Source organism: Miscanthus floridulus, unplaced genomic scaffold, assembly GCF_019320115.1.
Source record: "Miscanthus floridulus cultivar M001 unplaced genomic scaffold, ASM1932011v1 fs_142_6_7, whole genome shotgun sequence".
Lineage (NCBI taxonomy): Eukaryota > Viridiplantae > Streptophyta > Magnoliopsida > Poales > Poaceae > Miscanthus > Miscanthus floridulus.
Window position 1 is genome coordinate 6199 of NW_027096265.1, and position 24405 is coordinate 30603.

Here is a 24405-nt window from a genome sequence, read left to right on the forward strand (position 1 = left end):
CTCTCTCGCTGACGACGCAACCCCACCTGTTGGACATCTCCTTCCTCTAGCTCGAGTCCAAGCTGGCCATGACGCCGCTCGGGAGTCTGTGCTCGCCCCATCTTCGCGTCGTGCCGTGCACCCCACGCCGCCCCACCTCATAAAAGCTGAGCCCTGTGTCTACCGCCTCCATCCAATCGCGTCGAAGCCGCTGCCTTGCTCTAGCTTTGTCGCACACCGCAACCCTAGCGCTGCCGCCGCTGTTTCGATCCACCGTTCCGTAGCTCCTCACCGCCGTTAATGGCCGCCGCTGTCTGGAATCTTGTTCCGGCCGGCCGCACCCTCATTCTCTCCCTCCCATCTAATCTCAGCCGCCCGATCTGCGATCAACGACTCAGAATAGAAGATACCCTTTCGACTTGGCACATTTGTTAAATAGTCCTCCATGTTTTTAAGTATATAACCCGCCATCCCTGCAATTTTGCTAAAGACCCCCTGCATTTTCTTGGAATTGAATCCGCAGTCCTTGGCCGGTTTAAAATCATATTTTATTTATTTTAAATTCAAAAATCAAGTTTCATCTATTTACAAAATTGCCACTACCTTTGTAGGCCATAACTTTTTTGTTCTAACTTCGATTTGACCCGTTCCACTTGTGTTAGGTTCATAATTTCATAATCTACATGTTCATACTACTGTTAGATATATTTTCAACTTTTAAAATTTGAGGTTAGATTTAATCTATTATTTTATTAAAGGAAATCTTGTTTAATTCATATCTTTTACGTTTTAGCTCCGATTTGACCTATTCAAGTTGCGCTAGATTCATTACAATGAGATCTACGCGTTAGTAACAATGTTTATCATGTCACTATTTCTAGAATTTGATGGTTTAAACTTTAATTTGAATAATAATTATGCAACTGGATTTTACAAATAAAATATGATTTATTTTACTTTAGTTTTATAATTCAAATCTGAATTTTACTTAATTCAATTTATATAAGCTTTTATATAGTTAAAACACATGAAGCTTATAGTTTTATATCTTCTCTTATGAGTAGATCTTTAGGTAGCCGTTTCTTTCAAATCGTAGCTTTGATTAGAGTGCTTTTCGCATCTGTGTGATTGTAGCAATGCATAGATTCATTTCATAACCTTTTTCAACTTGTTGTTTCATATGTTTGGTGTACTGTTCTAATTTAGATATATTGTTTGCTTCATGTATGATTGCATGGATGCTTGTGCGGTGTTCTATGATCATGTCCAGTCGGTGAGCTTTACGTGTTGATCAAGGAGTTTCATTGAAGGTTTGGACTAGAAGAAGGATCTAAGTTTAAGGCAAGTATAGCATATGATCTTCCTTGTTGTCCTATACATCTTAAATCATTTAATTCATACTGGATATGTCTACCTTGACTACCACTAAGAATTTACTAGTACTTTGTACCTTGTGCCTTGATACCTATGGTGTATTGCATTGGGTAGTATGATGCTAGTGTTCAACTACAACCATGATCTTGTAACTTGACTAATGGTGTATGCAATAAACACTAAAAGATGCTTTTTAGCAATATGAAGCAAGGGGGCTAGAGCATCGGGCTATTTTATGGTGCTCTAGATTCGTCTCCCTAAGGACTTATCTGTAAGTGATCATCTGGGACTTACAGTACAACTATGAGGGCTACATGGCTCTGGCTTTACCTTAGTATGAGGACCTTTTCTAGCTTGTTAGAGGTTACCTTTTTTGGCGTAAGAATGGCTTGACGAATCAGGTATAGTGCGGCCTCTGTCCCCTTGTGTATAGGCTGTGTGTCATTGTGCCATCGGGAAGGGGGGCTCTACATCTATTTGCCGAGTGAATCTAATGGGCCTAACTTGTTGGACGAACCTTTGAAAGGCTTTATAGTGAACCCTGTCGACCTTCCTTGGTAGTGGGTCAAGAGGCTGATCACCTCGGGTGAAAGGGTAAATCATGACTCATAGTGAAAGTGTACAACCTCTACAGAGTGTAAAACTGGTATATCAGCCGTTCTCACGGTCATGAGGGGCCTTGAAACATTTACGGAATAGATGATGAACACTGATGATACTGATGATAAAGATGCTCATTAATGGTTAATTGTTTATGCTATTCATTATTCATGTTTACCTGATCATGTGTTTATATGGGTTTGTGGATAAACTTGTTGCTACTCAATTGCTAAAATCATGACTCATTAAAAGCTAATCGTAGTTAAACCAGTGTCAGCCTTTTGAGCCTCATGAACCCCATGTTATATTTGTTGAGTACGACATGTACTTACGCTTGCTTTATTTTTCATATATTTGGAAAAAATCCCGAATGGGTATCAGATTGCTAGTCTGGAGGAGTTAGGCTTGTGATCAACTAGTCAGTTGTCGCTGTGGATTGGAGTCTTTACCTGAAGATCAGAGTTGTCTTTCCGCTGTTTGCTGTCTAAGGTTATATCCTTTATACTAAGTACGCTATATATTGAGCATTGTCTTTTGATATTACCCTTATTTGTAGCTATATATGAGATTTGACTTCCTAGGCACACATATGGTATGTATCTGGTTTTGTTCTTAAAACCGGGTGCTACATCCATGCATCCAACCATACTTGGAGAGTCACATGAAGGCTGAGGACATCAGCAAAGGTGTCCAAAACGAGAAGGAGGCCCAAAGCTTATCCGGTTTGAGTCATCAAGGTGGAGGCCCAAATCAAGTTCGAGTCCACCTCCCAATCTAGGAGTAGTCCCAAGTAAAATCAACGCCCATGGCGTATATGGACTCCGTTTTAGATGATCCACATATGCTCAAAAAGATAATTTGATAAGCTAACCAATGGCTTTGGTTCACGTCAACACTCATCCGGAGTCAACGGGAATCGTCCAAAAAAGTCAGTATCCAGAATCTGCTAGGGTGCTGTGACACCGTCTTTTGGTCCGTTGGGCCCCTGTTCTTGATCTTGTTCGACTATGGCGATTAATCCTTTCGAATAAAGACTATAACTCTTCATATTCAAAAGCCTCATATTTATTTGCAATTTCGTATTGCGTTTACTTATTCTTGCTTGTGTTCTGGATTCGCTTGCAAGAAAGCCATATCGGTGGGGTCAATCGGGTTCGCATGGTTGATAACCAATGGAGCAGTTGTGTAACGGTTGTGGGGGTCCAAAGCAGTCTTGGTTCGAAGCCTAGATCATGAACGTCAAGTCTCCACCAATCGACTCTATTATACCTACCAGAGGATATGGCCTTGTCTCCATCACTTTCTCACGTGATCAAGCCAATCTTGTGACGAGGCAAGTGCATGCATCGATGAGAGTTAGCTAAAATGACTAAGCAACGGCATAATAGAAAAGCTTGACATAACTGGGCGACAACCATTTATTGCAATATATTAGCTTTTCAGTGTCCTTCAATCAAGATGTCATGTTTACAGCTAGTGTCATGTGAAAGCTTTGTTCACTAGTGTGATACTCCCTCCTCTATAAACTAAAGGCATCATTGTACCAATTGGAAATAAAAATTTAATGTAATTGCTTTTGTACTAAAATATTGAAATGATTATATTAGTTGTCTGGCACAGAAAACCAGATTTCAATATTAATATATGTGGGCAGCTTATATTATGGGATAGACGGAGAAATAATCAAAAAGACAAAGCCAGATCACACATTAAAATTGGCTACATTTGGAGGACTCACCATTGCAGTGACCTATGAACAGGGGAGGTACATTGATTATTTGATGTCATCTCGTTGGGATAAACGCCGGGTAGTATTATTATTTTTTACCTCCATTTGTCCTGCAATAAGGTAGTGTAGAAGTTTTAGTCATGGCGAGCTTGCTTTTTCTCTTTGATGTAGCATTACATTGTTTAGTCAAGAATATTATTATTTTTTACCTCCACTTGTCCTGCAATAAGGTAGTGTAGAAGTCTTAGTCATGGCGAGCTTGCTTTTTCTCTTTGATGTAGCATTACATTGTTTAGTCAAGAGGTACTGCTCGCCCGAGTCATTCAATTCATTCCATGTTGTTGCTTCCAGTTGAATCATACATATGAAGTACCCACGTGTAACCAATGTTATTCTAAACGAGAAATAATAAATATTAGATCACCGTTTGTTTACGCATTAGACCAATCAAATAGATACAGAACGTGCCAAACATAGGATACCATGTCAGTATACACGACAATTAAATCCAAAAAAAAAAAAAAAACAACCCTGACCGAGGAACAATCTAGATGGCTCCCGTCAAAATATATGCTTTCATACAGGATTAAGCCAATCTTGTGAGGGGGCAGGAAGATGGATCCATCAAAGCTAATTGGAAGGACTAAGCAAGACCATAATAAAAATTCCAAATAAAAGAATACGTTGAACATAACTATCATGTGCCACATATTCATTAATTAAATGCCCTAGTTAACAGACTAAGACCATTTATTAGCATATATAGGCTTCCGGCTCTCCTTGTAGTCAAGATGATAGAAAGTTGGAGTCACGGAGGAGTGGCACACAAAGGCATTATGGGATGTAAAACACTCCTATGACATATTTAAGAATTCACCCTGCCTTTAAATTTAAGGATGTATATGGTAGATTTCATGACCTCTCGTGACCTGAGTTCCATTATGCGGAGAACAGGCCAAACATATGATACCTTTTCAATATTGATGAATAACTCCAAGAAAACAATTATGACAGAGCAGCCATCAAGCTCGGTGCCATCAAAATATGTATGCTTTCTCACATGATCAAGCCAATCTTGTGACGAGGCAAGTGGATGGATCGATGAGAGTTAACTAAAATGACTAAGCAAGACCATAAAAGAAAAGCTTGACTTAACAGGCGACGACTATTTATTACAATATATTACCTTGTCAGTGTCCTTCAATCGAGATGACATTGTTACAGCTAGTGTCATGTGAAAGGTTCGTTCACTAGCGTGATACTCCCTCCTCTATAAAATAAAAGGTATGATTGTACTAATTTGAAATAAAAATTTAATGTAATTGCTTTTGTACTAAAAAAATGAAATGATTATAGTAGTTGTTTGGCACAGATAACCAGATTTCAATATTAATATATGTGGGCAGCTTATATTATGGGATAGACGGAGTAATAAAAAAGACAAAGCAAGACCACACATTAAAATGGTTTATACTCCCTCCGTACTCAAAAAAGTCGACGTTCTGGGCCTTTGGCCCGTTTTTACAAAGCTTGACGTTGTGCCATGGCAGGGTGAACTTTGGACTGGATTGCCCCTAGCCGACGCCGCCCGTTCGCTTCGATTGCCCGTCCGGCCGTCCGCCCGTCTTCACTCCCCATTAATTGCTGTTCCTTCATCTTCCTCTCCACGCTCAACTCGCTATTAGAGTTCGTTGCTGTTCCTTGCCGCCACGAATGGATCACTCGCGCCGCACGCTCACCATGACGCTCGCCACACGCTCGCCGGAAGCGCGCCGCGTGCTCGCCGCTCGCTCGCCTGTACGCTCGTCGCAGGGCGCTCGCCGCGTGCTCGCTGCTCGCCGTGCGCTCGCCGCTCGCCGCGCGCTCGCCGCTCGCCGTGCGCTCGCCGTCGCGTCCTCGTCGGAGTCCGTTGCGGAGGAGGTGCTCGCCGTCGCGGCCTCGTCGGTGTTCGCGGACTCGGATGAGACGTTCGCGGACGTCGAAGAGGTGCCGGACTCCGTCGAGCAGGTCGCGGCCTCGTCGGTGTTCGCGGACTCGGATGAGACGTTCGCGGACGTCGAAGAGGTGCCGGACTCCGTCGAGCAGGTCGCGGCCTCCATCGACATGGTTGCAGACTCAGTCGACATGGTGCCCGACTCCGTCGAGCCTGACTCCGTCGAGTCTCTATGCCCTCGCTGTGGCATGTTCCACGCTGGCGGTGTCTTCGGAGAAGCTTGCTACCAAGCTCGCCGGAACGCACGCAGGTGTGGCCGTTGTGGACTTCTACACGAAGATTACGATATGCCAGTAAAGTGGTTCCATCTAATGGACAAATTCGATTGCGAGTTCTATATTCCTGATGTGGCCAAACTTGAAATGGATGGTACTAGAATCAAGTTGACTGATGACGTTTTGAAGAAGGTGGAAGAGCATATTAAGAAGCAGCAAACAAAGAGCACTAAGGTACAGTACAACATCTCTCAATTTGGCCATTGCAAACCTAAGATACACTCATCTAATAATTTGCATAAACTTGCATCTTCTAATTTGTTACAGGAAGACTAGCAAGTGATTCGGCTAGCAATGAAGCTTCACAAGGGATTTGCAATGGCAGCCTCTTTTCCCTCTCTAGTGCTTGTTTGTTCATGTGAGGAATCTTGATTTTGTTGCAACCTTTTACCTTCATTGCTTCCTTCAAAACAGTTTGTAGTGTGACAAAGATCCTATTTGCTTTCTTTGGACAGTACTCCAAAAATGCCTACAAAAAACAGATTGTAGTGAGTAGAGTACTTTAGTTGTTCAAGATCAATTTAATCAATCGAATGGATGATCATTTACCTCTTGCACTGCTGGAATTAGATCTTTAATTGTCTTAGCATCTTTCTTGTATTGAATGGCTTGAATAGCTCGAAAAAACCCCCAAATCTAGAATGTTAAAATCTGGAGAATTGGGTGGTTGACATATAAGCCTAATGTCAAACCCATCTTGCTTTGCAACCGCACAAAAATGAGGATCATCAACTTTTAAATGAGATGGAGCATTATCTTGTTGAATGAATATTGGCTTGTTGACATCTTCTCTTGGCCACTTTGCTCTAATTGCGGGCAACACTCTATTTATCATGAAATCTCTTATCACATCCCTTGTGATTGATTGAATTGGTTTGATTACTTCCTCTCCACGAAGACGGTTGTGGCTTCCTCTAATAGCTTGTTCAAAATTGACTAGTGGAAAGCAACCTATTTTGCCATCAAACACACATACTCCATTTCTAAATCGTGGCCGAGCACATACACATAAGAACATGATTCTAGGGATGTAGTTCTTGTTCTTGCAAAGGCGGTGTGGTTCATCTTCCTCGGGTAGCAAGTAGTACCTCTCTGATTTTTGAGTGAGGTAGAACCACTTCTCATCAATAAACACAAAGTCAAACAAATCCTTAAACTTTAGATCATCAAGCAAACATTGATCAATCATGTCAATGCACCACTTCAACCTAGTCTTCTTGTTATCATCAGTGAGGTAAGGTTTGATGCTACTAGAGTGGCGCCTAATGAAACCCCTTTTCAAATACCTTTGTATCCTAGATTTGCTAATACCAAGTTTACTAGACACATCTTCTATGGTCATCCTTTGCTTGAGAGGAATATCCCGCAACTTTTCCAAATCTAGAGGGATTGCTTTGCGGCTACTTCTACCTTTCTTTAGATTAGGAACCACGACCGGAATGTTTTGAGAAAGTTGGTTTTTACCTTGCCTCCATATGCGCTGAACTGATCTAATTTTTACTCCAAATTGGTTAGATACAATTGTTGTATCATACTTGCCTAGTTTCCCATTTTTGCTTCTCATCAACAATGCTTGATACACTTGTTGTCTAACACGATCAGAATAGTCATTCTTCGGTTGGTGCAGTGGAACGGGAGCATCACCATCTTGTTCTAGCAAATCGAAAAAACAAGCTTTTTAATAGTACAAAGTAGTCACGGCATGATGTAGTTAAAGGAAAAAACCAATCATTTTAATAATGATAACAACAAGCTTATTTACGGTCCAAAGTAGTGACGACATGATGTAATTATAGGAAAAAAAAAACAATCATTTGCATGGGGTGCTGTTCATATAAATGAGAGGACTGTAAATTAGGCACGGCATGACTAGTAAAAAAAACAGCTCCAAATTAGGCACGGCATGACTAGTAAAAAAAACAGCTCCAAATTAGGCACGGCATGACTAGTAAAACAAAAAAACAAAGTGAGAGGACTGTACCAGTGAGGTTTTGTACGTAATCAAAGTCAACAGCTCCAAATTCATCTAATGGTAAGTTCAAATCTATTCCTGTTGAAAAGGAAAGACCACACTTAGAAAGGAAAATAATTTGCATGGGGTGCTGTTCATATAAATGAGAAAGAACAAACTGAGAAAGACACATTACCGTGGTTCTCATCTTCCAAAATTGGCTCGTTGAGATCGATGGGAAGGTTGCCGTCGTCATCTTCTTCCAAACGAACGTTTAGATCAAAGGCAGGGAAAAAAGCACTCATTGCTCGGTTAAGTGGACAGAGAAGATGGCAAGAATAGATGGTTGAGAAAGAAGGAAAGAGAGGCGTTTAAGCAAGCAAGCAAATGGCGTGGAGAAGAGAGAAAGCAAATTGCCGCATAAATAAGCCAATGGCGTGGAGTACAGGCAGCTCAAACGTCGGTGCTATCCGAGCGCGCAGGCAACAAACGAAAATGAAACAAGTGCCAAACGAAAATGAAACAATTGCCCCGCGTGCATGCAAGACTGCTGTCCGCGCCAAGCGAAAATGCAGGCGCCGAGCAAAACTGCTATCCGCGCGCGCCACGCAGGGCGAACAGTGCCATGCAGCGGACCATCGCCATGCAAAATGAAATGGGCAACAAAAAAGGTGGGGCAGCCGGGATTCGAACCTGGGGCGCAGCAATGCAGGCTCCGTGCACTAGCCAGTTGAGCTGGTTAACTTTCTCGTACAGAGAGCAAGCGCAACCATATTTATTAGGGGCAAAGAAGGAAAACTAACCCCTAATTAATCACTCCTTGGTTACCACAATCCTGTCCTAAACGTCAGGTTTTTTTGGGTATGGAGGGAGTATGCCTTACCCCCTGTCGCCAGTCCATTATGTGTAACCCGATAGATGTTGTGCCCCTCCGCCCAGGCCTCCCACGCCACATCCTATCTGACCCACTCTGTCCAACCATCGCCACGAACCATTTGGTTGCAGCCACTACCTGGACGACGCCGTAGCACTGGATCACCTCTGTCTCTGAGTACAACCCCACTGTGGGCCATCTCTGATGTGGCGCGCCTCTGCGCCTCCACGGCCACGTCATGGTCTGCCTCCGTCGCGGCCCGCCTTGGCCTACGGCCTATCTTCGCTTGCGAGTTTGGTTTTCTCATCGCCTGTGTGGTGGAGAGAGAGAGAGAGTAGAAGAGGTGTCTGGTTTGGACAGTGAGAGTGTCGGTGTTTCGTACAAGCACCGGCAAGTAAATTTATAGTAATGCGCGTTAGGCTCGGATGGTGCGCTAAAGGACACAGGATTTATACTGGTTCGGGCGGAACGTCCCTACGTCCAGTTTGCTGCTGCTTATGTTATTAGCACCGTGAACGGTCTGTAGTAAGGGGTACAAACTATCGAGAGAGGGACTGGTCCCAAGTCTCTGATGGAAGGATTGAAAGGTGGTCAAGAGCTTCGTAGCCGCTTGAACGTGTGTATATGAGTGCGTTCTATTGTTTTTTTGGGTCCCCTCTTGATGGAGGGAGCGCATCCCCTTTTATAGATGAAGGGGCTGGTTTTACAAGGGTGAGGGCTCCAGGATGCATACTCTACTTAGTCTTATGGCTCACGTCTACTTGGTCAGGTCCTCCATTCTGATGAGTGCGAAGGAAGATAAGTGCTTACAATGTTGTCGATGTCTCTGTAGGATGTCAGGTTAGTCATAGAATGCTGCCCTGCGTAGGGTATGGGCTGTAGTACAGTGGTTTTGACTTATGAGCCTCCCCCAGCCTTGCTCCGCACGCCTTCTGGTTCCCATGATTCCTTGTTGGGAGAATGCGGGGTCGGGGTCTGGTGTAGCGCCGTGGCCAAGGCCTTCTGACTGGGAGGACCTAGAGGGTCGGGAAGCGGGCGCCGCTCCCCCGGGTCCACAGCGTGGTGATGGAATACCCGTCGTTCATGGAGATAGCAAATCCTTTCCTGGAGCATAGCGGTTGTCGTATATCTTCGTCGGGTTCCGTGTCTCAGAGCTGAAAGCGGTGCCTACAACTCTACAGGGCGAGGTGCACGCACATGTAATGCCTTTTGGGTTCTGCGGCGCCCGGAAGGGTCTAAAGCATCAGTCCTATCGTTCCCTGGCAGTCCTTTTCCTACTAGGGCGTAGGGTATGGTCCTTGGAGCCATGGTTGACCCGAACGTCTTGTCTCGTCCTGTACCCATCATTACGAGGGATAGATATCGATCAGGGCGAGGCTCATTCCTGGCCGTCGGGTGAGACAGAGACCAATCCCTATCTCTTGGGCGAGACTAACCCTACCCCTCCGGGATCGGGCGAGGCGGAATCCATCCCTCAGCCCTTAGGCGAGACCGAGCCCGCCCTAAAGGCATCGGGCGAGACGGAGATTAGCCTTGAGCCTTTGGGCGAGGCAGGGTTATCTCACAAAGGCATCGGGTGAGGCTAACCCCGTCCCTCCAGGATCGGGCGAGACAGAATTCATCCCTCAGCCCTCGGGCGAGACCAAGCCTGCCCTAAAGGCGTCGGGCGAGACGGAGTTTATCCCTCGGCCCTCAGGCGATTCTGAGCCCGTCCCAAAGGTGTCAGGCGAGGTGGAACAGAACTCCTGTCACTCGAACAAGGGATGACATGGCGTCTTTATGCGTCTAGAAGTTTTTCACGTTCGGTGGTTATTGGTTCCACCTTCTGGGGTATCCTGGTATTAGGTCCCCGACAGTAGCCCCCGAGCCTCTAGGTGATTCGAGTAGAACCACCTGGAGGGTGTTCTTGATTTTGTCAAAGTTACTTTGCCGGAGGGTGCGCGCGAGCGCACCCGATGGGTGTAGCCCCCGAGCCCCCGGGTGATTCGAGTAGAGTCGCCCGGGGGGTTGTATCGGCCCCTTCGCGGGTAAGGCTAAAGGACTTAGTTTTTTATCAACTGGATGCTTTTCCGAGTGGGTCGTGGCGTCCCGTTCGCTGGGAACTAATTCAGGGCTATCCTAACTGGTGTTTCTACCCTTGATTGTGGATCATTCGTGGATCCCTTCTTAGTCGGGCCGGCCGGCGAGCTTCTCGGCCCTAGGTGGGCCAAAGAGAAAAGAAAAGGCCTTTGTGGCTTGCATTTCCCTGGTGGGTAGAGAGTCCGGATTCACTTTGGGGAAGGCGAACCGTCTGCTGAGATTTTTTGGGGTGAGAGGATAGGGACTGCGCACGTGTGTCCCGCGACGTGACGCGATGGCGCGCGTGGCAGGCCCAGAGATCGAGGCAGACGGTTGCCCTTCTCGCGTCCGTTGCCCCTTATAAAATTGCGGGGTTCGCCCCTAGGGTTCCGTATTTCGCTCCCCTTCCTTTGCGTTCTGAAACCTCCGCCGCCAATCTTTCCAGCCTCTCGCGCCCGCATTGCCACCGTCGACCGGCCTGCGTTCGTGTTCCAGCCGCCGTCAAGCTCGTGCCTGCCCTCCCCCCCACTGCTTTAATGGAGTTGTGGGGTAGATCAAGCATCACCTCCTGGCGTCTGGAGGGCCTCGTCCGCCGTGGCCTTCTCTACCCACTGTTCGCCGTCCAGGAGTGGTTGCTTCCTGGCGACGAGGGTGAGCCGGTGCCGCCTGAAGGGTATGTCGTCTCTTTTGCCATCTTCCATGAGCAGGGATTCGGGGTACCCGCGCATAGATTCCTTCGGGGGCTATTAGATTACTATGAGGTAGAGCTGCAGCACCTAACTCCAAATGGGATTCAGCATATGGTAGCGTTTGTTGCCCTGTGCGAGGGTTTCCTGGGGATCGATCCCCATTTTGATCTGTGGCGGTATTTCTTTAGCATTAGTCTGTCGAAGAGGAAGATTGGGGGGAAAGAAGTGAACGCGCCGATGGGGTGTGCCAGCATTCATCTACGCCATACCCGATCGAAGGGTTACCCATACATGCGTCTGGCGACATCCAACAAGGGATGGCATTCGCAGTGGTTTTATGTTAGGGATGATGTGAGTGCCACCCTACCGAAGTACCTTTCCGTCGGAGGTATCACGGCTCGGGTGGGCCAACTTGAGGAGAGTGCCTTTCACGCCGGGATTACCCAGGCCTTCACCGTCGCCCACACCCATTACGAGAAGGAAATAAACCTGAAGGTGATGAGCGAAGGCTTTTCGTCCACCTACGAGGATGAAGAACTGGAGGAAATGGAGAAGATGGTCGCTCCCCTTGCGAAGAACCTAGCAGACAATCTGAAAGAGATGGTTCTCCCTCCACGGGAGTAATTAATCGAACAATTTTGAGAACAACTTATATGTAATATGTGGACAAGTGTCGGTACTTTTCGAGTCTGGACGCCTTTCGTGCTTTTGCGTCTTAATTTTGTTTTTTACGATCTTACCAATATGTTCCCCTGAATTATGCCGCTGATTATAATGCGAGGAGATCGTTCCGAAAGAAGGAGAGGAGGTAGCCGTACCTTAACAGCCCCTGAGTAAGGTCCAACCCCCGCACTTGCTGGGGTCGGGTGTTACTGGAGATCGGAATCGTGGTTCTAGTGACAATGGATGTCATCACAATATTCCCTGCCCTGTCTTCCAACAGAAATCCCAACTGGGGACTCTATGGGCTCAGCAAGGTGGGGCCTTTGAACCTATGACCCTGTAATGTTTGGCCCGAGCCCCCGAGCCTTGTTAGGGTCTGATAGGGGTCAGCCGTTATTTGCGTGTTACCCCGTCCTCGGTTTTCACAATCAGAGGGGCTGAGTGAACGACACTTGCCTCGACGGCTTGAGTACCGCGCTCAAAGAGCTCGCTAACGGGTACGTTCGTGCGGAATCCGGGTCCATCATTTGCTGATGGGGTCGGTAGAGCCCTCTGGTGGCACTCCACAACTTCTTAACCCGCCTCCCGGTAGATGCCTGAGTCGTTCGATAAGCTCAGGGGGCCCGGTGGCCTCTCCTCGATGGAGATTCTGTGGGTTTGGCTCGAGGTTAGAATCGAACAAGAGAAGGTCGAGACGTCCCGGTTCGCTTCTGAGCGGGGTCGGGCAGGGCCGCTGGGGCTCGTCTCGGTTATCTCTCCCTGGCTCTGTTCAGCGTGAGGTGGCCTCGAGCCCTTCGTGGGCCGACCTTCGAACCTCAGCCTGTGGTTGCCTATATCGAATGAGGTGACAGCCGTTTCGTGGTGCAACACGAATCGTTGGGATGCAATGTTCTGCATATGTGATGTTTTGAATGCAAGATTTAATTGAAAATAAAGGCGGGGTCGGTAACGTTACCTTGGTGGTATGAGTGGCGAAAAAGCTCCTACCAGATGGGTCCGGGCCCTGACGTTTGTGACGAGGTTGGAATAACCTGCGTAAGAATTGCTATTCTTTGTTTTCATGTCTCGGTGACGATCCGAGCCGTTCGATTAACTTGGGCAACCTGACAGCTCTTCCTTTGGGGGAGACTCTGTAGGCGGACCCCTCCGATCCCTTCTTTGAGAAGGTAGACGTCAAAACTAGAGACGCGAGGGGCGTTGAGTATGATTTTTCTGGTCAACAGAAACACCGTAGCTATCGGGGCGTAGGGTTTGCTAGTTCATCTAGTTTTACTCAAAGCTTTGTGCCTGTATGTCGCGCCCTTAGTTTCAAGCGTACAGAGGGGTCGGGTGAAGAGGATGTCTAGACTGGTAGTCATCCTCGACAGCCCCTGAGTGATGTTCGCGTCCCCGCTGTTTGACGGGGTCGGAAACTTGCGAACGAATTTTAACGCATAAAGTGAGAAAGCTGAGAAACTTATCTTTCATTGGTCGTTCGTTCGTCGTGTCTTCTAGGCCGAACGGCCGACCTAGGAGATCTGAAAGGTCCCGTCATCGGGTCGTCCGTGGTCCTACATGGGGAGGTAAAAAGTTGTCTGCCTATGTGGGTGCCTTAATCGCCGCGTCTAGAGCGGGTCAGTGGTGGGCCATACCCAGGCAGTGTTCAGTTTGACCAAAGAGGGACGCCTCGTAGACCGAGGTTCGTCCCGTCAGTTCTGGCGCGTCCCCTCAGATATCAATCAGCATTGATTGCGTATTTAAAAAAGGGGAAGGGAGAGGGTTTTTTGTCCAACCTTTCGCCTTTCCTTAGTTACAGCGCCTCCTCTTTAAGTAGGGAGGGGGAGAGGAGTTCTCATCCCACCTCCCCTTCTGCCTCCGAGCCGCTATCTCTCCTTCTTCTTCCTTTCCGTCGAACGCGTCCGTGCGTCGCGGCAGTTCCTGAGTGAGGAAGAGTAATGCCAGAGAGAGATAGAGAACTTACAAACTTGCTCGTGAGTCTAGTGCGTGATGTCGAGCCAGAGGTTATCCAATGTAGGTGAGATGGTGCGCACGGCCCTTGCTAAGGAGTCGCTGCTGCTGAAGGAAAAAAGGCGTTGGTGGGCGTCGTACGTCGTTGACTACGCCGTCGTTCGCTATGCTCCTCCCTTGGCGGGAGGCGTTTCCTGCCTATACGCTGTTGTCAGGGTTATGGCTAGGGATGATGGCGTAGTCCCCAGATGCCATGGCAGTGGCGTCGCTGCCGGGGTTGCGGCTGACGATGATGGTGTAGTCCCCGGACGCTCCGGCTGAGGCATCGTAGATGGTGGCGCCTTCGAGGATCCAGTGAAGATGTCGCTGATGGAGAGCATGGCACAGCGACCATAGTAGACGAGCTGGCCCATGTACATGCCCCAGACGTCACCGATGGAGAGCGTGGCGCGGCGACCGCAGTAGCACTTGGGGTAGAGCTGAGCCGAGACTGTAATGAAATAACATTGTGGGGAAGCCCCCAAGTAAACAGTCCTCTGAGTATATTGTTCCTTTTTGTAATGACATCGCTTTGTAAGTGGTGAATTTGTGCAAAAAATTACATCCTTTGCTTATGGCAAGCCATTTTTTTTATCTTTCTCCCTTCTGTAGGAACAATTTTAGCGCTTTCCAACTCTTCTCATGGTCTGAGTCATAGGAAGCTAGGAACGTGGGCGAACTAATTCTGGTTGAACTAGTGAGCAAAGAGGTTGTAGCCGCTGGGGCATGGGTGTCTCGTAGTCCTACCAGTTGTATTCAGAATTGGTTCCCAAGATCTTAGCCCTCAAGACTTGTTTATGAGGCGAATGGAAAACTTAGAGAATGTTTGTAAGTATAACACAGGGATTTTTTGCAAGCGTAATACTTGTATTACACATGACCTAATACTTGTATTACACATGACATATGTTACGATCACATGCCAGCCCTCGAGTGAGGTCTGACCCCTCATGATTTGCAGGGGTCGGAAGTCACTAAGGATCGGGGTTCTGTTAAGGCAAAAACTGATAAGGAAAAGTGTAAGCTTATTTTAAGGATAGAAACGACGTAGCTGCTCAATGTTCCAGGCATTGGTGAAGACCTCGCCTTTGATGGTTTTCAACTGGTAGGCGCCTGGGCGAAGTATTTCCATGACGATGTAGGGCCCTTCCCAGGGCGGGGAGAGTTTGTGGCGATCCTTGTTGCTCTGCACAAGACAGAGGACGAGGTCTCCAACGTTGAAGGCTCAACCCCGCACCCGTCGACTGTGGTACCGCCGTAACGCTTGCTGGTACTTAGCTGAATGGAGGAGGGCGATGTCGCGGGCCTCATCCAGCTGGTCCATGGTGTCTTGGTGAGATGCCTCGGCTCCCTGTTCGTCATATGCTCTGATTCTTGGTGCTCCATAGTCGAGGTCCGTCGGGAGAATGGCCTCAGAACCGTAGATCATGAAGAAGGGTGTGTAGCCGGTGGCCCAGCTAGGAGTCGTCCTTAGGCTCTAGAGCACAGTCAGGAGCTCAGCGAGCCAACGCGCGCCGAACTTGTTCAACCGGTTGAAAATTCTGGGTTTGAGGCCTTGAAGAAGCATGCCATTTGCATGCTTGACCTGCCCGTTCGTCCAGGGGTGCGCGATGGCTGCCCAATCGATTCAGATGTGCTGTTCATCACAGAAGCGAACGAATTTCCTACCGGTAAACTACGTGCCGTTGTCTATGATGATGGAGTTCGGTACTCCAAAGCGATGGATGATATCGAGAAAGAACAGCACAGCTTGCTCGGATTTGATTGTGGATATTGGCCGAGCTTCAATCCATTTTGTAAACTTGTCTACGGTGACAAGCAGGTGGGTAAAGCCCCTGGGCGCCTTTTTAAGTGGCCCAACCAGGTCGAGCCCCCAGACCGCGAAGGGCCATGTGATGGGGATCATCTGGAGAGCCTAGGCCGGGAGGTGTGTTTGCCGAGCGTAGTATTGACACCCTTCGTAGGTGCGTACAATTTGCTCGGCATTGGCTACTGCGGTGGGCCAATAGAAACCTTGTCAGAATGCATTCCCAACCAAGGTTCTTGGTGCGGCATGGTGACCGCATGCTCCACCGTGGATGTCGCTCAGTAGAAGTTTTCCCTGTTCGCTAGGGATACAGAGTTGTAGAATTCCGATGTGACTTCGTTTGTAGAGTTCGCCCTCTACAAGAACGAAGGATTTGGCGCGTCGTGCGAGCCATCGGGCTTTTGTCTTGTCGGTCGGCAGCATGTCGTGGAGGAGATAGTCGAGGTAAAGTGTTCTCTAGTCATTGGGAGGATCGGACTCCATTGCTGGGTCTTCTTCAAGCTCCATGACCTCGGGGTCGGGAGGAACAGTTGGCGGATCGGCCTTGGGGGTCGGACTAGAAGGGCCATCATCGGCTTGTTCCGACCCCGCGTAGCGTACCGAGGGTTTGTGTTGATCACTGGCAAAGACGCCTGTTGGAACTGGCTCTCGGCTAGATGCTGCTTTTGCGAGCGTGTCGGCTGCTTCGTTGAGGCGCCTAGGGATATGATTGAGTTCGAGGCCGTCAAATTTGTCCTCTAGATGTCGGACCTCTTGACAGTATGCCTCCATCTTAGTATCATGGCAGCCTGATTCTTTCATGACCTGGTTGATGACCAGCTGAGAGTCACCCCTGATGTCGAGGCATCGGATGCCTAGCTCGATGGCGATTCGTAGGTCGTTGATGAGCGCTTCGTATTCTACAGTATTGTTTGATGAGGGAAAATGAAGCCAAACCATGTACCTCATGTGGACCCGAGGGGGGATACAAAGACTAGTCCTGCTCCGGCGCCTTTCTTCATCAGCGATCCGTCGAAGTACACTATCTAGTACTCTTGATCAACGGCTGCTGTAATTGAACCGACCAAATCATAAGAACGTAAGTACAAAAACAATCACCGAAGCGATCAAATTCCTGTACTTAAGCTCCCATAATCCCGGTAGTCCGGAAATCACGAAGGATTTCAACCAACTCTCGACATACAAACCAAGATTGTAGTGATTCAACACAACACATCATCCATTACAACATTTCACAAGTAGCATTCGGATTACATCCATCAGAGTTGAAATAGAATATTACAAACCAAGTTTGAGTGTGCGGAAGCAACATAGTTTAGTACAAAACATCATAGTTTTCAAATACATTGCCAAGTCTAAGTCATGTCCCACAAAAGCATTATCAGGTATGAGAACTAGTAGAGACCGTGCCCAACGGTCTAGTCTTCATCCCCAGCTGGGAGAAGGCAGTACTTGCAGCAACCAAAGAAGAACTGGTCATCTGCAACAGGTGCGAGATAAACCCTGAGTACGAGAAGGTACTCAGCTAGACTTACCCGACAAAAATAGAAATAAAGACACCAAGGATCATGCAAGGCTTTTCAGGTGGGCTAGCTTGACACAGTTGCATAAAAGAGCTTAAGATTATAGTAACCAATTTAAACTTAGCATCAAGCTTATCATTATTTACCTGTCCACTAGATTAGCACCTGTACTAGAGCACTCACTTATTAGGAGCAAACAATATTAACCATAGCAGGTATAATAAGGCTGTCATCATCATATCATCATTTCCGAACCATTATGTTATTAAGTGTATCTACATTGGAGATAAGCCCGTCAAGTTCTCACTAACCGAGAAAGACGGTGATTCGAATCGAATTACAACTCAGCTGAGGGGGTATTCCTAACTCTTACCCTGGCGTACTTAGCAAGGGTAGCCGTGGGTCACCTTTGATACAACTCAGGAACCAAATTCGCGGGTTCGATCAGCGCTCTCAGGGATTACCCTTCTGCCAGGACGATCAGGACTTTTAAATCACCTACCCTTGGACTCACGCCTACGGCTCCCTTCTGAGGCGTACTTTATACTTATCGACTCCTGACCTGAGTTGAGCTACTCGGCTTCGCGGTCGGTCTCCAGACCCGGCCAACTAAGAGAGAGGCATGCGTTCAACATGAACAGGAAAGGCTCCAAGAATCAGTCCTTAAGTGACATAGACGGAGTCACTGCAAACCGGCAAGCCTCCGTCCGGTCTTCATTTCAAATTAAGACTGGTTCTTTTCCACGATAGCAAATATAGCCAACCGTGCCACATGTATATTCCTATATCTCTCAGGTGACAGGAAATCACCCGACTTCTACCGCATTTAAGCAGGGCTAAGCGCTACTCGAGCCTGAGCTACATAGGATTTAGGGTAATAATATCTGGACAAGGATTGGGTAACCAATGCAGCAATTGTTTGCATCCAACACCTAACTTAATGCAACAATATATATATGTAACAATAATACTGTAACTGCATTTCAGAAATTAGGAGGCTTAATATGCTCCAGGGCTTGCCTTTCACAAAGTTGCAAGGACGGTGATCCGGGCACTCAACGGCGACCTCGTCTGTCACTTCTCCTGAAGGCTGCTCCTCCTGAATCTCCGGTGTCGGCTGCTGCTGCTCGCTCAGTTCCTCGAATTCCAGCAGGGTTACTCCTTCCGGTACACCTATTGCATGCCGATGCAAAATATAAATATCATGGATGCATAAGGAATGACATGATGCTCATGATGAATGAATCACAGTGAGTGTTTACGAAAGTATCACTGGACACTCGTTTACCGAGTAATTAGCTCTATTCAAATCACTTTAAGCATGTATCTACTTAACTTAAAGACAAGATCACTTACCTAACTTGCATAACCTAAGATAAAGATGCTCATCTTCAGTTAAAGGCCTAACACCTAGGAACATTACCACAACTTAGAAATAATAAAGGTATACATAATTTAACATTTAAGTTTCATATGCATACAAGTAGTCCCTTAATTAAATCACAACTAAAGTTCTACAATTCCAAATTACTTGCATGAGGACATTCTGGAAAGCTTATGAAATTCTCTACAAAACATTTGTAAACATCAAAACATGATTCTTATGTTAACTAAATCAATTTCTAGCAAACCTAGAATCTGTCCAGAATGACGGGGTTACTAACTTAATTATTTAATGATTGTGCAAAAGCATACTTTGATCAAACCAAGTTTACCAACTTGTTTTGCATACCTAATAAACATCAGAAAGTATAGTGTCAACTTCTAAATAAATTATTTAATACCCTTTTCTAATTTATCTAGTTAATTAGGTGATTAAAGCAATATATAGTAAAACTATTTATAAAAATCTACAAAAATTACAGTAGCTATCTCATGCTGCACATAGACCATCATAAAAATTTCAAAGCCATTGAGTAAGTATAACAGTCTACACAAAAATGATAAGGTATACTGGCTTAAAATGGCATATTTAAGAAATCCTAATGAAAAGTGTCAAGCAACAGATTTCACATTTTTCCTAGCATCATTCTAGCATAAGAATAGTACCCACCAAATTTTACCTTTACTGGATCTATAGAAAAATTATGAAAATTCACACAAGATCCACCCATTAATAAAAGGAAATTCTATAACTTAAAAACTACACATGCACTAGCTCTGAAATTTTAACCAGAGACTCTGCTAAACCAAAATAGAGGACCCACAAAATTTCATAATTTTTGGGCCACAGAAACTCAAGATAAAATTCAAACAAGTTTGCATGCTTCTAAAAACACATTTCAAACTCCTATTTAATTCATCCTATTTTTCTAAAACATGTGCTCATATACTATTTTTGTTAAATACTAGACAATACTAGGAACTCAACAAAATTAGAACCATGGCATTTGGATCTATATACTAAGAAATACAAATTTTTGAATATTAATACAAATCTGTGAAATAATAAAACAAAATAAATAAGGAAACAAAACTCAGCCATAGTTGGGCCGGCCCGAAGGAACAGCGGCCCGCGAACAACGCTGGCGCGGCCCAAGACGCGGCTCAGCCCAAGCTGGACTCCCGCCTGAGCCTCAGCGGCTGACAAGGCGGACCCGCTCGTCAGCGAGAGAAAGCAGGGGAGCGACGCGGGACGGTGCGGAAGCGACGCTAGCATGCCGGCGGCGTGGAATCCGGCGACGGGAAGGGTACCTCCGCGTTCGCCAAGACCTCCCGCACAGATAGAACCCTTAAACCTAGATGCTAGGAGATCCTAAGCATGCCAGCCACGGAGAGGTTCCACTCCAGCAAGCCTCGGACGGCGGCGGAACGAACAAGCGGCCATACCAAAAGCCGAGCGGCTACGCGAAGAAGACGATGAGATAGAGGGGCTCAAGGCCGAGCTATGGGCGAGATAGAGCGAGGCGAGACACGACGGCGAGTGCGCGAGAGCTCATCGGAACCAACGGCGGCAATGGCACTCTGTCGTGGAGAAGAAGAACTGTGGCCTCACCCCGACCTACTGGCACAACGGCGAGGTGGATGAGCAAACAGAGGCTACAGTGGAGCTTTGGGTGGTTCAAATCGAGTGGAGATGCGACGATGATGAGGCGCGACCTCGGTGTGGCCGCGGTGGTGATGGCGTCGCCCTCAGCTCGCCTCGGCTGCACGGTGAAGAAGAGGAAAAGGGAAATGGGGGTGGGGTGAGCTGGTGGCGTCGGGCAGGCGCTGGCTTGAAGTAGAGGGCAATGGCAGCGGCGTCAGGCCAGCCTCGGCGCGTGGCTAGCGTGACAGCAAGCCGGCGACGAGTGTCCCCCATGCGTCAGCTGAAATCTGAAACTTGATCACTGTAGCATCGATTCAGTGTTCAATTCCGAGCCTGACAGCGATACTTTGATTATCAATAACCCCCAAACAGTGGCGATCTGGTTCATGGTGTAGTTATCAAAATTAAAGATCCAAGTGAACACAACAACTTTGTTAATTGGAGCATGGACTAATTCAGGTTGGATTGGAAGATACAAGCCTCCAAACATCAGCTCATGAACTGAACTTCACTAAGGACTTAGAAAAATTTGCTAAGTATGAAATCAGCATGTACTTCAGACTTGTGGGCCATGTTTGACCATGTTCTAGACCTTTTCATGAGTTGACCATAAAACAACTTTTGTTCCTTGCTAAATTAGCTACAACTTTTGTAAAGAGTGTACAGCCATGCAAAGCTTCCAAGTTGGACTTTTTAAACAGTCAAACTATGACACTCCTAGGGTCAATTCAAGTCAAACATGCAATTAAGGGCATTTTGGTCATTTTGATCTACATGAACAATGTCCAAACAAGTAACCTAAGTGTAGTTAAGGTGTAATAGACCATGATCAACCATTTTACAAAATTGTTATACCACTTCTAATGATCACATGTGATAAAGAAAGTAAAACAAGCAATTCATTCATATGTTGCAATGAAATGTCTCACATGTTTCAAGACCTTGTTGTCATTTTATAATTGCCACATTACTACCATATTGCCATGTTTCCATGTATGAGAGTTTCATGTTACATTCACAGGTTTCACTACTTCCACTCTAAGCAATCAAGCATGAAACACATACAATTTAAAAATGTTGTATATGTATGTTTCAATGATAATGGCATGATGACATGGATAATGCACATGTTTATGAAATGACATGCAATTTCATGGAAGCCTAAACACCTAGGGTGTTACAGCTACTGGTGGCATCTGGACCTCGGTCCACTCCGCGATGAAGTCAGCTAGTGCCTGAGATTTGATCGCCATTCGGGGGACATAAGAAATGCCCTAATCCATCAGTTCGAGTGCCCACTTTGCGGTTCTTCCCGTAGCGTCATGGCTACGAACGACCTCACCGAGGGGGAATGACGTCACCACTATCATGGGGTGTGACTCGAAGTAGTGACGTAGCTTCCTTTTTGTGATGAGGACGGTGTAGAGGAGTTTCTGGATCTGGGAGTAGCGGGTTTTAGAGTCGGGTAGTACCTCGCTGATGAAATATACAGGGCGCTGCACCTTGAAGGCGTGCCCCTCTTCCTCTCGCTCTACTATTAAGGTGGAGCTAACCACTTGGGTGGTGGCCGATATATATAGTAGGAGGGATTCTCCGTCGCATGGAGGAACTAGGACTGGTGGCTTAGTTAAAAATCTTTTAACCATGTCAAGCGCCTCCTGAGCCTCGGCTGTCCACTCGAAGTGGTCAGTTTTCTTTAGGAGTCGATAAAGGGGGAGTCCTCATTCGCCGAGGTGTGAAATGAATCGGCTGAGGGCGGCAAGGCACCCTATGATCCGCTGAACCCCCTTTATGTTTTGGATCGGGCCCATCCTCGTGATGGCTGATATCTTCTCTGGGTTGGCTTCGATGCCACGCTTAGAGACGATGAAGCCGAGCAGCATGCCCCTCGGGACCCCGAAAACACATTTTTCGGGATTGAGCTTGATGCCGTTCGCCCGGAGTTTCGCAAAGGTGCGTTCAAGGTCGGCGACAAGGTGGTCAGCCCGCTTGGATTTGACTACGATGTCATCGACATAGGCCTCAACGGTTCGCCCGATGAGGTCTCCAAAGCAACTAAGCATACAGCGCTGGTACGTTGCCCCAGCGTTCTTCAGACCAAACGGCATTGAAATGTAGCAAAATGATCCAAAGGGCGTGATAAAAGATGTCGCGAGCTGGTCGAATTCTTTCATCGCGATTTGATGGTAGCCTGAGTATGCGTCAAGGAAGCAGAGGGTTTCGCACCCTAAGGTGGAATCGACTATTTGGTCTATTTGTGGCAAAGGAAACGGATCCTTTGGACACGCTTTGTTGAGGCCAGTATAATCAACACACATTCTCCATTTCCTGCTCTTTTTTCAGACAAAAACAGGATTTGCTAACCACTCTGGGTGGTATACTTCCTTAATGAATCCTGTGGCCAGTAGTTTGGCTATCTCCTCGCCGATGGCCCTGTGTTTCTCCTCATCGAAGTGGCGCAGGCGTTGTTTCACTGGCTTGGAGCCCGGGAGGATTTGGAGAGTATGCTCGGCGACCTCCCTTGGGATGCCCGGCATATCTGAGGGTTTCCACGCAAAGATGTCCTTGTTGGCACGGAGGAAGTCGATGAGCGCGCTTTCCTATGCGGAGGAGAGCGCGGTCCCAATTCGGACTTTTTTGCCCTCGAAGCTACTGGGATCCAAGAGGACGTCCCTGGAGCCCTCTGCTGATTCGAATGATCCGGATGACTTCTTTGTGTCGGGTGTCCCTTCAATGACCTCCTCCCTAAGGGTGGCGAGCTCTTCGGATGCGATGAACGCGGATGCGTGTCCACAGCATTCGACCTCGCACTCATAAGCGCGCTGGAAGGAGGTGCCGATGGCGATGACCCCACGGGGGCCCGGCATCTTCAGCTTCAGGTACGTGTAATTGGGTACGGCCATGAACTTCGCATAACATGGTCGCCCCAAAATGGCATGGAAAGTCCACGGGAATCCTACTACATCGAAGGTGAGGGTCTCAGTCCGGTAGTTGGATCGATCCCCAAAAGTGACGGGCAGGTCAATCTGCCCTAGTGGCACGGCTTGCCTTCCAGGCACGATGCCATGGAAAGGTGCTCGGACGGGACGGAGGTGCGTTCGGTCGACGCCCATCTCGTCGAGCGTTTGGGCGTACATGATGTTGAGGCCGCTACCCCCATCCATCAATACCTTGGTGAGCCGCTTTGGACCGACGATCGGGTCGATGACAAGCGGATACCTTCCTGGGTGTGGGATGGCATCCGGATGGTCGGTCCGGTCGAAGGTTATGGCGGATTCTGACCACCGAAGAAAAGCTAGCATGGCCGGTCCAGCGGTATAGACCTCTCTACGTGTGACCTTCTGGCGGCGCCTGGAGTCGTAGGCCACTGATCCTCCGAAGATCATGAGGGCACCGGTCGGCGTTGGAAAGGCGTCGTCCTTCTCCTCCGTGTCGTCAGTGGTGGGAACAGGCTCCTTCCCCTGCTCCCCCTTGTTCAGGCCCCCGGCCAAGTATTTGCGCATAAGGCCGCATTCCTTGTATAGGTGTTTGGCCGGGAAGGCGTGGTTTGGGCATGGCCCCTCGAGCATTTTCTCGAAGTGGTTTGGAGTGCCCTCCGTGGGCTTCCGGCCACCTTTGCGGTCGGCAGCGGCAATGAGTGAGTTGTCGCGCCGTTGCTTCTTATTTTTCCCTTTGGCGGGACAGTTGGAGGTGCCTTCGCTGGCGTCCTTGTCCCGCCTTGTCTTTCCGTCGGAGCGATCAAAGATGGCTCCAACCGCCTCCTCTCCAGAGGCATGACTGGTGGCGATGTCCAGAAGTTCCTTGGTAGTTCGCGGGCCCCTGCGTCCTAGCTTATGGACCAGGGATTCACAGGTCATCCCAGACAGAAAGGCTCCT

The 24405-nt window shown here is 47.5% G+C and overlaps 1 protein-coding gene across 1 annotated transcript; it reads left to right on the forward strand.

Moving 5' to 3' along the window:
- Nucleotides 1-5422: 5422 nt before the first annotated feature.
- On the forward strand, nt 5423-6538 carry LOC136530481 (uncharacterized). The gene is made up of 2 exons (XM_066523214.1): nt 5423-6124; nt 6218-6538. The coding sequence occupies exons 1-2, from the start codon at nt 5423-5425 to the stop codon at nt 6224-6226; spliced, it is 711 nt and encodes a 236-aa protein (XP_066379311.1). The 3' UTR covers nt 6227-6538.
- Nucleotides 6539-24405: the final 17867 nt, after the last annotated feature.